The 15709-nt window shown below is 44.0% G+C and overlaps 1 protein-coding gene across 1 annotated transcript in view; it reads left to right on the top strand.

The window, feature by feature from the left end:
• Positions 1-15709, top strand: part of LOC8026159 (condensin complex subunit 2) — a 38524-nt gene extending 22815 nt beyond the window's left edge. Inside the window, exons 12-17 of the mRNA XM_029975516.3 lie at positions 764-996; positions 1780-1875; positions 7246-7380; positions 13447-13551; positions 13973-14152; positions 15443-15709. Coding sequence (XP_029831376.2) covers positions 764-996; positions 1780-1875; positions 7246-7380; positions 13447-13551; positions 13973-14152; positions 15443-15550 — 857 coding nt within the window. The 3' untranslated portion in view covers positions 15551-15709. The remainder of the gene's footprint in view (positions 1-763; positions 997-1779; positions 1876-7245; positions 7381-13446; positions 13552-13972; positions 14153-15442) is intronic.

Genomic DNA, 15709 nt, shown 5'->3' with positions numbered 1-15709 from the left:
TTCAAATGACAGTACAACTTTGTTTGTACATTTCTGGTTCATATGTTTTCTTCGATTTTACTTTCACGGAATGGCACGCTCTACAAACTTCTGTGTGTTGTGTTTCAGCAAATCTTTATATTTACCCGTTGGCTTCGTCTTAAACATTGCATAATCTTACCAACCGTTGCGGAGACAGACTATGACCCTGCATCCCGCGGTTACATTCCAGGATATGGGGCGTTCGCTGACCTCGCGATTCGTGAATGGGTTACTGCTTGTGCTGCCTTTCTGACTTTGTTTTTTTTTTTTTTTAGAACAAGCTTTTTGAAAGCAACACAAAGTTTCATTTTGTCATCTCCATCGTTTTCCTTTTGCACGCATGTACTACGACTTCGGGGTTGCGGAAATCTGGAGGGAAGTACTTAAACAAAGAGAAGTGTCTTTCCCTCGTTTGTTTTACTTGGTCACGGACATCCTCCAACTGTAAAGGTTTGTGGCCGCGTCGTTCGGGTGGGATGAATGATCACAAAGTCTGCGTTGGGGTATTTGTAGGGGTTGCCAATCACTCGTGTATTTTTGGAAATCGACATTCGCCCGAAAAGTGGGGTGGGCGATGACTCGGGATGTCATGGTAGAGCTACACCAAGTGACACATTAGTTTTACTTTGCGCACCGCTTGCGTCTTCGGGCGAGCGTTTTCTTCTCACGCTTTCTTCTCAAGTCGAACATTGAGACCGACTCATCCGAGTTTTCTCTTTGTGGGATGTTCTCGGAACCGCAGCCAAGCCAGACAAGGCGCCTGACAAGGGGCGCAAAAAGGCCGAGAAGGTGGTGCTGTTGCTCGACTTCGGCGAGCTCCAGCCGGATCTCGCCTGCTTTGCCCGCACCAAGAAAAAGAACGTCCTGGAGAAGGCCACAGTCGGCTCGTGGACGTCGAGCAAGCTCTTGCTCCCGCGCAACTTGCACCCCAAGGTCCCCATCCTCAGCACCTTTGTCCTCAACAAGGAACGCAAGGCGAGTGTGCATCTTTGGCGATTCCTCTGTCGCTGAATCTTTTTCGGAAACATTTTTTAAGCGTGAAATGCTCTTTAACGGAACTCTTCTCCCCCACCCCCAAAATATTGTCCGTACACCTTCCGCCAGGCACGTAGCCAGGAGTTTGGATTTTGTTTCGGGGGGGGGGGTTTGCATACTTTCTGTGAAAGTATGTGAACTAGTATGTGAAAACAGTTTGGAAAATCTGTTTTCACGTAAAAGTTGGAAAATCATTTGATGGTCACTTCTAAGGGCTAGGAGAAGAAGTTGACACTGTTGGACAACCCTTCTGTGACACGTTATGTAACTAATGGCTGCAGTTTTTGCAGTTTTTTGTTGATTTTTTTTAGTTTAGGTGGGGTTGTTTTATTGTGCTGCTTGTTGTACTGTGTACTGTTGTTGTACTGCGTGTTTAACGTCATTGTAAGTTGAAACATCCGTGAATGTCTGTCTTCCGTCCTGGTAGGTCTTATTCCGTTGTGTTTTCATATCCGCCAACATGTTCCTCGTTCGTCTCATCGAGCCATCTTTTTTGTGTTGAGCATCCTCGCAATCGCATAGTTTCATCATTTTCTCAATCGTGTTGTTTCGACATCTTCTTGTTTATTTTGTGTGTATGTACCTCGCGTAAAGACCCCGATTCTTTCGAAGCATGGGGACGTAAAATGTTATTATTCATTGCTATTACCCTCTTCTTGTTTTGGTTCCGAGCTCAAAACGTTAACACGAGTGCCACCCGGGACCTCTTTCCTTCTGCTACAGATCGGCAAGGCCACCACGGCATCATCGTCTGCGATGCAGCCAAAGGACGAGGACTATACGTACGACGCAGCGGACGACAACTTCTGTCCTGACACAGTCAGTTTCCTTCTTTCTTACACTAGTGGGGCCGTCAAACCAGACAATAGTAATCAGAAAAACGGCTTGATAATGAGAGATACAGTTTCTTTATCTCCTTAACCGTCTTGGGCGAGCTCGTCAACGGGGTGCTGTTCCCAAACCATCCGGAACTAGTGTAGCTCATCTGCTTTCACCGGTTCACGCGCTCGACCGTTTTGGACGACCCAGGCTCGTGGCTTAGTTTGCTGCCCTGCAGACAAATGACAGTACTGACCTTCTTTTAAATTTTGCTTTTGATGTTATTGGTGGCCAGGGATATAATTTCAAAGACAACAAATTTGAGTTTGAAAACAATGATTTAAGTGGTTGAGTGCTTAAAGTCCCAAAAACTAAAACTTGCTTATAGGTTAAATGTTTTGCCTCCCAGGCAGGAGGCAGTTTCACTAAAAGCAAACAACAATGCTCTTTGAATCGCCGACGACGCCTTCTGCACGAGAGGTGAAGCATTTGATTGAACTGTTCTTTGCCGTTGTGGGGGAAGGGGGATCAGCGGCCAAGTGAGTGCATTAATACGTCGCAGCTCGGAGCATGTGAAGCGAAAGCTGGCACTGCAGAAATTAGGGATTTTGGTCTCAATCCTCACCCCTGCTTCTTTCAGTCGGGATGAGCATCGTACCGGCACGCTGGCATGTGTCACTACTGCATGATGCATGTTAAAGACCCCAGGCTAGCAGCTGTACTGTGCTAGCATAATTCCTCATCTACACTGGGGCTGACTAATGTCTTGCCGTCTAAAGCACAACACAATTGCTTTCTTGTTGTTAGGTTGTTTGGGGTTGGAATATCTTTGAATTGTCGAACAACCTCTCAACACGTTTGGAACTATTTAGTAAGCTTGCTTCCAGTGTGCGACGCGACATGTTTAGCACGAACAATACATCAGCACTCTTTGTACTTTATATGTATTATGTGCTAGAGTCAAACACCAGCTTTTTCTGCCCACCATAAAATCCCAAGCAAGTGCCCACTCAAAATTGGAGATACTAGTCTTGTAAATGAGGGGGAGGGGCTCTTCTGAGGTTAACAATATGTTAATATATGTCTTTTGCATATTTTGCAAATGTTACAAAATTGAGGGGTGGGTGCCCGTTGTGGAACGAGCGAATGCTCGGTATCTTACAGTAGGTCCATGCCCTATTGCTTTAAATGAGGGGGGGCATAACCATAGAATTAAAACTTTTCAAAAAATATATTCCTTTCTTTTTTTATAGAATTGATATGTTTATGTTTATTAACTACCAAAGAATGGTTTCAGAAACTTTCATCTATAAACATGCAGGATTTATCTTAGCATGCCCGCAGCCCTCCGAGTCAGCAGGAACCAAGCTTTTGTGTTTTTTGATTTAGAACTAGGGATGTCGCGAACCACCCCAGGTTCGATTTCGAAAGGTTTCGATATTTGCAAAGCGAACTGAGGTTCGATTTCGAAAAATTTCGATATTTTCGTACCGACCGAGGTTCGAATAAGAAAAATTCGCAACTTTCGATCTCAGCGGAGTTTCGAATTCGAAAAGTTCGCAGCTTTCACGGTTTCTAAAATTTTGAATTCGAATATTTCGAATATTTTTTTACTTCAGGTTCGATAAATTCAAAGATTTCAAAATTCTTTAGAAATAAAATTCGAAAACTTCGAACGCTTCGAATTTTTATAGACATGAAGTTCGAACAATTCGAAGATTTCGAATTTCTTTCTGCATAAAGTTCGAAGGTTTCGATTCTCTTTTAACGCTACATTCGAAAAAAAAAAAAAAAAAAAAAAAAAACTCGAAGATTTTGAATTTCTTTCTAGTCCAAGTTTTCAAAGTTCGAAGTCCGGTTTTCAAGTTCCTCCACAGTTTGTTTCAAATAACGTTTTCACGACTCTCTGGTTTTCACAAAATCAAGTTTAGAAAAGTTAGGGTGTGATATCTAGATTCTGCGAAGTTGGTCAGGCAATTAGATGAGACGACGAGTGTCCCGGATGGTGCTGGAATATTTGGCAGTGCAGAGTGACGTGTGACCATAGATCAGTAATTGTGACCACCAGCCCGGGGGGGCGGGGGGGGGGGGGGGGGGGACTTTAACCTGCATCACGCAGTAGTGATCACACGAACAGACTGTTTTAGGAGACTCATCCAGTTCGAAACGGCCAGGGGCGAACAGTTGGTTGAGGCTTAGAAAAACCTTGTAGCGACCTGGCAAACTACCTCGCCACCCCTTGCACGCTGGTAGTAATCCGATCGAACGCCGCCCGAATGACGCTGGCATATAGTAAGTTAAGTTTGTAATTGTCCTGGAGGTTTATTTTCAGGAACGGAGCAATCGCCTCGCAAAAAGCCAACACAACTCGAGGTCGAGGTGCGTTCTACCATACAAGTGGCGTCGGAAGAGGAAAAACGGGGGAAAGAGGGTAGTGAGGGGGCGGTTTCAGTTTCCTTCCCCCCTTCCAGATATTTCGGACTGTTAAAAAGAAAACAATACGGGGAAAGAGGGCGTGGTCGAGCTAATTTTAATCTTAAATTATTTATGCATATGTATAGCTACTTTCGCGCTTCACTGCATAAAAGATTGCGTAGATGGTCATTGTTAGAAACACTGACCTCTATGACAGTCATTGAGATTGAGATTGTCATTGAGATCAGTGGTTAGAAACTAGTTGTGAGAAGGCACTACTCGTCACATGCTTAGTGGTTCGGAAGTTCAAAGCTATGCCTTTTCAACCTAAATACCTGTGCCAATAGTAAAAAAAATATATATATATATATACATAAATAAAAATAAATGCGAAAATAAAAAGCTGAAAAGAAAAAGAACTATCACGAATTCACCGGAAGTGTTGTATTCTTGCATATTTAGAGGTTCAGAACTTTAAAACAAGTTTCTTTTACCAAAATGTGTACGGGCTAAAAGAAATACTTCCCAGGAACGTGAAGCGAAAAAAAAAAAAGTTTTCTTTTAATGACGTGCTGAACTTGAACACTATTAGAAATTTTCTCCCATGAGTTAATTACGTAAAAAAAAAAACAATAAATACATTATTTTGTATTCTGCAGATGGCAATGATATGTACTGTCTGTGGTGTTAATTTAAATGCGATACCTCAAACAACTTAGACGAAAATAAATATCAAGTTTACGGCATAATAACATGTAGATACATGTTTGGACATTTCTTCAAAACTCGCGTTGAATAACAATAATCACATCTTAAGACGGCACTTACCTAGGCTATACATAGATCATTCTTAAAGAAGTATAACACCTCTACCATAAATAGCTTCGGCTACAGCGCGCTTCAAATCTGGCACAAACGACGATCGTCAAAAACCCGTCTTCAAAAACCCGTCGTCCTTCCTCGCTCCTTCGGGATTCTATTTCTTTAGAACTAAGCATGCCAGAACATTGAAACAAACGCCATTGTCTTTCGTAAGGAACGCAGCACCGCGTGTAAACGTTCGAGAAGAAAAAAATTACGAATGTACCTCACTACTTGAATTCAAATGAAACCGTCCGCCAGTCTTTCGAAGTTCGACGAACGTCGAACTTTTACCCTAAAAGTTTGAAGTTCGTCGACCTTCTGAGTTTTCAGGATTCGAAAGTTCGAAACTTTTCGAATTATCTTGATAAATAAGTTCGAAATTCATCGAATTTTTTGGTCAGTCAAGTTCGGAAGTTCGACAAGCATCGAACTTTGCAGCGCAATAAGTTCGAAAGTTCGAAAAAGATCGAATTTTTTTGCGTAATAAGTTCGACGGTTCGAAAAGCGTCGAACTTCTTAGCTTAACAAGTTCGAAAATTCGACTTCCGTCGAATTTTACGATGTCGACAATTCGAAAAATCAAAATCTTTCGAATCTTTCGAACCGCTTGATTCGATCATCGAAACTTCGATTCGAAAAAAGTTCGCGGCATCCCTATTTAGAACTGTTCCGAAGTCGTTTGACATAGCCGGGACATCTCACCCTCATTGGAGGCGCCACTTACAAGTTCGCCCGTAGGATCTTTCAAAGTTGAAAAGTATCAATGGTCAGGAAAACCCCATACATCTGAACAGACAAAATGCTGAAAATTTTGGCATGAGCAATCTTATTGGTTGAGACCCAAAACTGGGCTTACGATTGGTCTTGCCCGGTGACATGATATTGTGCCACCTTCAATAACACCCTTTTTGACAGTGTCTTTCACTTTGGATCAAATTGTTGCTTTCCTGCTTTTTCTTAGTATGATCTTCCTCTTAGTTCTCACTAGTTTATCTGTTAAGGAATGCCTGCTACAAAGGTTAGCTCGTCAACAAACGACACAAACTGGTAGCTATTGCCAGGGGAACAATAAGGTCTCGAAGAGAAAGGTGGTAACAATGCTCACTGTGAATTTTGTGTGCTTGGGTCTCCTAGAAAATAAAGAAACTTAAAGTTGAAACTTCAAATGCATTTATTTTCCAGTTTTCACTTTTTGGCAGGAAATGTGTTACGAGGAAATGTATCATTTGACATTTTAAAAGTGTGAAGACTTCGTTTATTCAGTGGTCTTCTGGACTGAAATTTTTCAGGAACAAGTTCAGGAATACTCATAATCTGAAAAGGCTGGCTTTTTCATAATAAAAATGCAATATTTTAAAACAAATATTCATGAAAAGTTTTGGTTCTTTTTTGGGGTTTGCTGTTCTCTAGAATTGAATTTTCTACTATTAATTTTTACCCCAACTTGCACTATGGATATTCTACTTCATACTAAGATATAGAATTTCGTAAATTGCAATTAAGAGCTTGCTAAGCATAGTACATTGTAGAATTGGCCTGCAAGACTAAAACTTCAGATGTCATTGTTTCTAATGGGGTTCAATTTACCCTGAAAGTCAAAATCAATGTGAAGGAGTGTGCCTTTCTCCCAAACACGCATTTGCAACATTCATACTTAAAGTGTTGATCGCGGCGGGTTACCCTGTTGAGTGCGCTTCTTACCGAGCACCGGTGCACTGCAGGGAAGCAACAACAGCGGCAGTCGCTTTCGCGGGTGTTGCTTCTCCGCAGTGCACCCGTGCTGGATAAGAAGCGCACTCAACGGGGCTATCCCGACGTGATCAACACTTTGAAAAATACGAATAGTGCATTATTCAAAACAACCGTTCGAAGTTTAGAATACCCACGCAACTCTAGACTATAATACCTTTTATGTTTTTGGCCGAAGTTTTGCCAGCGCCTTCCGAGTTTTCTTTTCTGCTAAACCGCGCCGCAATGTTCTTGGCCCAAAATGACCCCTTCATCAACAGTAGTTATTATCGAGAGGTTGCGTCGATGGGGTTTGTCATTTCAAAAGTGTCGCATGCATAAATGTGTCTTTCGTGGTTTCAGGTTAACGAGGACTCGAACGACACGGTCACGGCCGACGGGGGAATGGACGCTTGCAACGACTTGGCACCTCAGTCGGAGTTCGGCGATGCGCTCGAGGACTTTGTTGGAGATAACTTAGTGGCCAGACCCTTCAAGGTAGGCGGAGTTTGGCATCGGATAGCATTCATTTTTCCTCGCGACATTTTTCCCTGTAAAGCTAAGGCACTTTTGTCAGACAGCATTCTTTAAAATAGTGTTTTAATACTGTTTAAAATCCTGTTTCTTTAAAAAAACTTAAAATTTGTGTTTCACAAAAAAAAAGTTTTTGCAGTTTTTTTTTGGGAAGTTTTTTGGGGAGCTTTAAACACTGTGGGGAAGTAGCCATACTTTTAGCCTCTCAAATATGTTCTCGCACAGTGGCGTCACAAAGCAGTACATGCGCCAAGACTGTTATTTGACGGGACGATCGTTCGGCAAATCGTGTCAGGATGAAGCGGCCTCTTACCACGATTCTTTGGCATGCTGCAGAATCTGGATGACAGATCACTTGAAGTTTCAGAATTATCCAAGGTGCGTAAAGCGTGGTGTAAAACCCTTAGAGTTGTAAGGCCTTTAAGCCTTTGCCCATGTACTGCTTTATTTGTTCAAAAATAGGCCTACCTTAGAAACAGACCTGTGCATCTGCTTTTTCACAGAACCTATGGAGACCTATTATCAAAAGAACACTCACACCCTTCAAAATATTGTTTTTTAATTTTTTGCCAGGGAATTATATTTGGTGTTGGAAAACTACCCAATTAAAATTTTGCTACAGAGTCGCGTATATTTTTAATAAAACTGGAAAACTCAGCTGTTCGAAACCGAAAAATGAGCATGGAGTTAATGGTTGCAACATGTGAACTAGAAAGGAGAGAGAATTGTAGAAGAGGAGAGAGTTGGCCAGAACTCACATAGCTACACCTGACCACGTTTTTTGGGGTTTCTTTTTATTCCGTATTTTTCGTTGTGTAAAGCAGAAGCAGATGACAGTTTTTACATTGTAATGTTCAAGATGTTCAAGCATGTGAGGAGGAAATCTTCACTCTCAGTACTGCATCCAGTCGACTGTAAATCAGAAAGTTTGCTGACAGTTTCCCTGCAACAAAGGTCTTCCCCAGGCTCTCGAATCAGGTTGCACCACGCATTGGCCACATTCGCACCTAGTAAAGATGTCATACATATTCAACACCAAGAGCACACTTTGTGCTTGACATTTATGCGTCTTTCAAGCTCTTACCAATTCGTGTTCGTAAGACGAGCAAGGTCTTCAGCCAGGTAGAAGGGGCGACGACTTGGCATGTCTTCGTGCGGATCAGTTTGGTGGTCGGGCTCATTGTGTGGAATAAATCCTAATCGTTTTGCGCGGTGAAAGATTTCTCTTTCGGAACGAGACAGATTCGCCAGTACCGCGAACGACAGTTCTAAAATAGAGGTTTCACACCCGTCATCCGCCACCTTCACTTGGGCAGTTTTGTTCAGCCGTCAAGAGTCCATCCCAGTAGACACCAGTGTTGCGGAATGGGCACCCCCATTCCATTCTACTTCCATTCCGGGGAATTAGAGTTTTCGACGATTCGATTCCTTTCAACTCCTAGGAATGGGGACACGTGGCCCATTCCCACTCCTGGAATGGCTTAATCATTCCATTCCATTCCTCTAATTCCTAAACGTTAAAAGTGTCACTTGACAGCTCCATTACGTTGCAGGGCTCGGCAGAAATATTCAAAAATGTATTTCGAAATACAAATACTTGGATGGATGAAAATAGTTGCTAAGATACTGATAATCAAATCTGTAATCTCAAATATATCTGGTGTCTGATTCTCGTCTTTGTGTTCTCGTTTTTGAGCGCTAAAATATATTCCAAGTTCCAAAGCCAGCTAGCCCAACAATCTATTTTAATGTAAAAATGTATTGCGATATGCATCAGAAATACATTTTAAAAAGAGGCAAAAATTCTTTGGAAATACAAATACAAGGATACATTTCAGGGAGGGCAGAAATATAAATACTGATAATGCAATACATTTTTCAAATTTCTTTGAGATGCCAACTGAGATTAGACTTTAAGTTTGAAGTGGAAGTTTTTTTTTTTTTGGTTTCGAAATTACTTTTCCGGGGGCTTGGCATCTGGCCTTGAAGGTAGTGGTTCCGGACGAAGAGTCCTTTAAGGGCAACTCCGCTTCATTTTTGATATTTAGAAAACTATGTAACCCTCTTCAGTATCATATAGCAAGACCCCATGTCAAATATTATGATCTAATTCCGTTTATATATTTAATAAACTGGCCAGCAAACCTTCAAGCGAGCCAAGTCGCCGAAATCTGCCAACTCTAGCGTGCGGCGCGGGGCGCAATCATCAGCGCAGTCAATGCGACGGAGTTGGAGCGGCCAACGTTGAACCACTACGTCAGAGGCATGACTACGTCATTCTCACGTTTTGATTGTTTTTACTTCTCAGAGCGAAATTGAATGATGACGTCATGAGTTTCTCCTCCCGGTGTTGGCTGACCGGGCTAACACGGATGCGCTAGTTTGCGCTGCCCTGCGCGCTTATCGGTCTGTTTCTCCGCTCCCCTTTTCTTTCGTCTTCTCCCCTTGCCCCTCTCCCCCGGGCCATCACCGTCCACGCCATGCGAAGCGACCTGCCCGCGTCCAATAAAAAAAAGAAAAAAAAGACCTGCCCGCGTGGCGTGTCCTGTTTCTCGCTCCCTCCCGAACGACACAAGACCACGTGGTTCGACGTGACGTGGCCATGACTCTGACGACCCGAGACCAATGTTGCCTGACGCAACCGAAGTTTCGGTTTCGGTATCTGCTGATGTTTAAATTAGGATTGCACAAATAATATTCCACGTTTCGCGAATCCGAAGACATAGAGTTGTTTAGTAGTGTTTTGTGAATTTGAATCACATGGAAGCCTAAATTTTTCGGGATTGAGCGGAGTTGCCCTTTAATGGGTTTAAAAAACGTTCCATCGAGGATTGTCTAATTGATCAGTGATGCGAAAAGACTACGACCTCTAAATAAATTCCATCAAAACATCACTACTTCCCTGCCAGCACTGATCACATGACGTCACGGTGGGATGAACTAGTATTCTTGAATCTGTAGGTGTTGCCTTGAATACTAAACTTTACCCACGCTGCTGTATGAAAGGACAATACATATTTTCGTTGTAGGCGACCTCGTTGAAGACCATGCAGGCAATTGCATTTGGAATTTTCGAGAAATGTGGACCACCTGAAGCATCCTGAAGCACATGTCTTATCTTCTGTTACGGTTGAAAAATCAATATGGTGGCATCTCTGTTGTGACGGTCCTCCCTGCCGACTCTCCGCCTCCAACGCATGAACGGCAGTCTTCAAGTTTCGCCTAGCATCATTCAAACAGAGACCTCGTGGATTGCGACCTAAGATGGCCGGCACAGGTGCGAGCTCTCCGAGAAACAGCGTGCTCTAGACGAGTCAAAGGTGTACGAAGTCTGGGTCGGCACAGTGAGGCAACGTCTGGCCTCCTTCCTGGGTATCGGATCACCAGAGCAGCGGGTCAGGTTCACGTCGGCTGATGACGTATCCTTGAGCCATGCAATATTACAGGGGCAGACGCATTCGGATATCCGTTGAACTTCACTGGTGAAAGGCACCACCGCCGCCCCTCTGCCCCCCTCCCCCTCTGTTCTTTGCTCTGATGCTTGTTTTTTGTATTGCTTTTTTTTTTTCGTATAAGTTTGTTAGGGCCTTACGCGGGTTCGCAGTTTCCAGCTCTTTTTATTTTTGAGCAACCGACTCCCTGACTGGCTCGGCGTAGCTGAACGTAAAAAAAAATAAAAAAAAATATATAAATAACCTGGCCCATTCTATTCCCATTCCATTCCGGGCAAAAGGCATCTAATTCCATTTCCATTCCATTCCCCTGATTGTTGCCGCCATTCCATTCCCATTCCATTCCGGGGTCGCAAAAATGCGGAATGATTCCGGAATCATTACAACTCCGGAGTGGCAACCCCGCAACACTGGTAGACATAGCGCCGATGAAATCGGAAGAGCAAGTGACGCGTGGGAGGCAGCGCGCTCGTTTTATACACTCGTGATGTGGTGCCACCTCCTCGTCATTGACTGCGCCGTCACATGCCCAATGACGCACATACTAGGCCACACCTTTAGTCGGCCAGATGGCTGTGACGTGACGTGTGCAGTGACGCATGCACTAGGCATACCTTTAGTTCAGTCAGAACCGTAGAGCCACTGCGGCGTCGAGGAAGCGTGCTCGTTTCGCACCCTGGAGGTCGGTGTTCGATTCTCACCCAGACCAAAATGTACCAAATTTTCATTTCAGTCATTATAATTTACTTTGCTTACAGGAATCCCATCAGAAATTTGACATCAATCCAAGCATTTTTGACGTGTTTTTACTCTTTGTCTTTGGCCAATTTGTGTGCCATCGCTCGGTCACGCCGCCAACGATGCCAGATTTTCGCGTAATAAACCATATAATGCTTTCGCATTGAAAAAAATTCAATCCACTTAGATTTTTTTTTTTTTTTGCATTTTAGCATTTTTGGTGTCTTGTTATTCTCCAGGCCTCTCGCGTAAATCGCAATGATTATCTTTTCCTGAGCATTGCAGAAAAATGTACATGCAGGCATTGTTCAGAAAGAGGTTGACTTATTTTTTTATTAAATATAACATGTACAGTAGGCTCGCAATAATTCAAACTCGGATATTTTGTACTTGTTGATAATTCAAACAAATTTCAAAATTTTGGTTGTCTTGCTATGTTTTTAATCTATTCATAAGCCGCTTAATTCGTAGAGTGTTTTCGTGCAATTCATACTTTTTGCTCCTGCGGCCCGTTGAGTGCACTTCTTTCTGAAAACTGGTGCACTGCAGAGAGGCAACATGTGCAAAGCTTGCTTGTGCAGGTTTTGCTTCACCGCAGTGCACCGGTGCACGGTGAGAAGCGCACTCAACGGGGCTCACGCGGGCGCTCACGAGTTATGAAAGCGCTTGCGGGCATTACGCGAAAATTTCTATAGCAACTTGCGCGGACGCTGCAACGTGGTGGCATGGCATACGTCAATGTCACAGCGTCCGCGCAAGCTGCTATAAAAATTTCCGCGCGGTGTTTGTTCTCATCGCTCGTGTGTCCTGTGCTCAATAAATGGTTCATATTGGCGGCAGGTTTTCCGTGTTTCGTGTGCTGCCAGTCACGGGCACTGCCTAGTGCGTCATTGCGGTCGCTGTCACTCTCGTCGTCATCCGAAGTTGTCTCGTATTCACAAGCAATGTCAGACTCGCTCTGGGAGACAAATTCGAGGTCTCAACATTGCTGCTGTCTTACTGCTGCAAGATACAGCTCTTTTTTTTGGAGACATCGCCGCCACCAGCATTCCTCGTTCGTGTCGCCATTTTTAAATCTCCAATGCCAGGCCACCGACCGTTGTCCAGCTAAGCACATGGCAAAGGCGCAAAACGCCGTTGTTTTCTGGACTTCTATTGCCCCCTGGTGTTGAAAATAGAAACCGAAAGCAATTACCAACCGTAACTCGTCTGGCGCAGAGCGGCACAGCATTGCGGGTGAATGAGTGTGACTCTTCATTGGCGGTATTGGTACAAACTCCAATGACTAGTACGGCTCGGGCCTGGAAGTTAGAGGGTTGGACGACTTCTTGTCCCAATGAACAAACTTAATTTTGTTAAGAGTTGTCCACGATAAATGACATTTTTGAAGGATAAATAAACTTACCCTATGTGATACATCTCACAAATGTTTCACATGTGTCATACCTGCTTATGATCAGTAGGCTTATGTAGACGAAATCATCAAATATCTGCTTCCGGTATGTGTAGCCATTTATATAGCAAATCAGAGTTTTATCTTGCATCATATTTAGTTCAATTTCTGATAATGCAAACAAAATTCGTAGCTTCCTAGAGTTTGAATTAGTAAGAGTTTACTGTAGCCCGTTCAAATATGGAGGGGAACTTTTTTTTTTTTTTTCTTGGGCCTGATTTGAGCGTGTGTTGCTCACTTGTCTCGTGGCATGATGGCCTCTTGCTCGAGCTGACAGTCGACTACGAACAGTTATCTTTGCCAGTGTTTTTGTTATCGCCCAATAAATTCTGTACTTTTGGGATATAGACACTAACACCTCTTTTTTCATTGTGTTTCTTTGTGCAGATCCCCAAGCTGGAGATTCCAGTGTTTAGAGCCAACAAGCGGTTCGACATGAGGCAGATGAAAGCGGCCATCTGGGAGACGATCTCCCCAGGGACAGAGAACAAGGTGCACCAAGGATCCGACGCTCTTTTTTCCGTTCCCTCCGCAGTGGTCCGCGACTCGTGAGCAAACGACCGTGAATGTATAATCGAGTTGCGCGTTTGTTTAGACTGTGGAAACTTAGTCACCCCAATAGGTGGCATCCGGTATCTTTGCCGTAGATGAGAAATTGAGACGGTTAGTGCCACTGCTAGTCTGGGGTCTTTAACATGCACCACGCAGCAGTAATACACAACCGCACACCAGTACGACGCCCGTCCAGATCGGAACTGGCAGGGTTTGTGGATCCGCCCGGGATTCCGGGTTTTGCAGCACGGGCTCTCACTCCACGTGCTCCAAACTGCGGTGCATTAACGCGCTCAGCCAACAATCCCCAGACTTCAAACTCAATCCCGTGTTTGTTGCGCCATTTTCAATTTGGTCGCAGGAAAACGTCGGCCCGAACCATCGAGGCAAAGGAAGCCCTCCTCCCCCAGCCAAGGTGGACGGTGCAAGGAGCTTCTGCGTCATGTACCGCGAGCTCCTGCCAAGGCTGAACGCCGTGAACCGCGAAAATATCAGCATTCCGGTGGCCTTTGTGGCGATGCTTCACCTGGCTGCTGAACGGGCAAGTTCCCTCTCACGGCGGCGTGCACTCCACTCTTGCCATTTTGAAGCCGGAAGGGGATATGTACCGGCATCTCTGGGACCAGGAACGATGGACCCGTGGTTTGATTGATAATGTGGGAAACGTGAACGGTAGTACTTTTGACGGTCTTGGTGACATTGTGATTGTCCAGACGGTTTCGTCGTAGATTCGTGGTCCCGGCAGTGTCGTGACTATTAGTGAGGTTTCGTCGTAGCCTTACGGTAACAGCAATTTTGGCGTTGTTAAAAGTGTTTCGTCAGTTTTAAAGGCACATTGCAACGAAGTTCCAGTGCCTATTTTTGGTCTATTTGTGTTCGAGGGAGCAGTATCACATCAGACACACCAATCTCTTGTTGAAAAAGACAGGAAAAAGAATTTTAAGACAAATTAGCTAAGAGCACCTGGTGGTTGTCACTAACGCCTCGTTTGTAATGCCCGTCTAAGAACCTTGACAGCTAGTGACGATAACTGTCTTGCCTCAGGCCACCACGAGAGAAGAGGGGAAGGAGGAACTTCCCTCTCCCCGAGAATATCTTTTGTGTGTCCCAGAAGTCGCTATTGTCCCTGTACAAGATTACAGAAGATTAACCTGTCACTCAAAATTGTGTACAAAAGCAGCCGCTTCGGCGGCTGGAACGACTAGGCCATGCTCTCAACGTCAGCCTCGCCGCAGCTTTGCTCTTCCCGAGACGAACTAAATCACGATTGCGGCGGATGTGACGTGCTCTCCGCTGGCTGCTCTCCGAGCGCTTGCCAGAGTGGGCCGTTTATAACGAAAAATACATCCACCGGGCTCAAAATACAAACGCGCGATTATGATTTACGGATATTGTTTATCATGTTCATCCTATTTCTGAACACTTCAAGTTTCAAATTTGAAGTGTTCAAATATTTCAAATTTCGTTGCAGTATTCCTTAAACGCACCAGCGATGTTTGGATGCGATTACAGCTTTAGAACTCTAAAGGTGCTTGCTGCAGACGTGGGGACAAAGTTATTTAAAGACACATGCCTCAAGCCTTTTCGAAGCACGTTCGCTCCATTCATTTGTACGCTTCTAACATTTCTGTAGACAGTGACCCATGCAACGGGGCCGTCATTACGAGGAAGCAAAAAAAAATGCCTCAAACAATGTCTGCAGGTTGCATTTTGTGCGATGTGCAAGCGGTATGGTCGTGGCTTTTAAGGGGAGAAATCTAAATGCTCCAGAGCGGCGAAATTGAAATGGTAGATGACGTGCTAATTTTAGTTTGTTTTTCTTTTTTCTTAGGGCATTTACCTGCGTGGCAAAGAAGACATGTCGGACGTAGACATCGAGCTCCCCGAAAGTTTGGTCATGGCGAAAGTTCTCGAAGGTGCCAACGACCGTAACTCGTAGCGAAACCCCGTTTCGATGCCATGTTTTTATAATTAGAAACTCTGACAGAAGGAGTTGCTAACTCATTTTATTTTTGTGACAAAGGCTTTTGCCTTGACTGGCTATGTTTAGCGCTATATTTTTGCTGCTTTTCTGAATATAGCTTTTCAACTTATCTTA

Source organism: Ixodes scapularis, unplaced genomic scaffold (assembly GCF_016920785.2).
Source record: "Ixodes scapularis isolate PalLabHiFi unplaced genomic scaffold, ASM1692078v2 PGA_scaffold4__175_contigs__length_147842914, whole genome shotgun sequence".
In the NCBI taxonomy this organism is placed as follows: domain Eukaryota; kingdom Metazoa; phylum Arthropoda; class Arachnida; order Ixodida; family Ixodidae; genus Ixodes; species Ixodes scapularis.
Note: the sequence above shows the minus strand (reverse complement) of the source record. Positions and strands in the feature narration are given on the sequence as shown.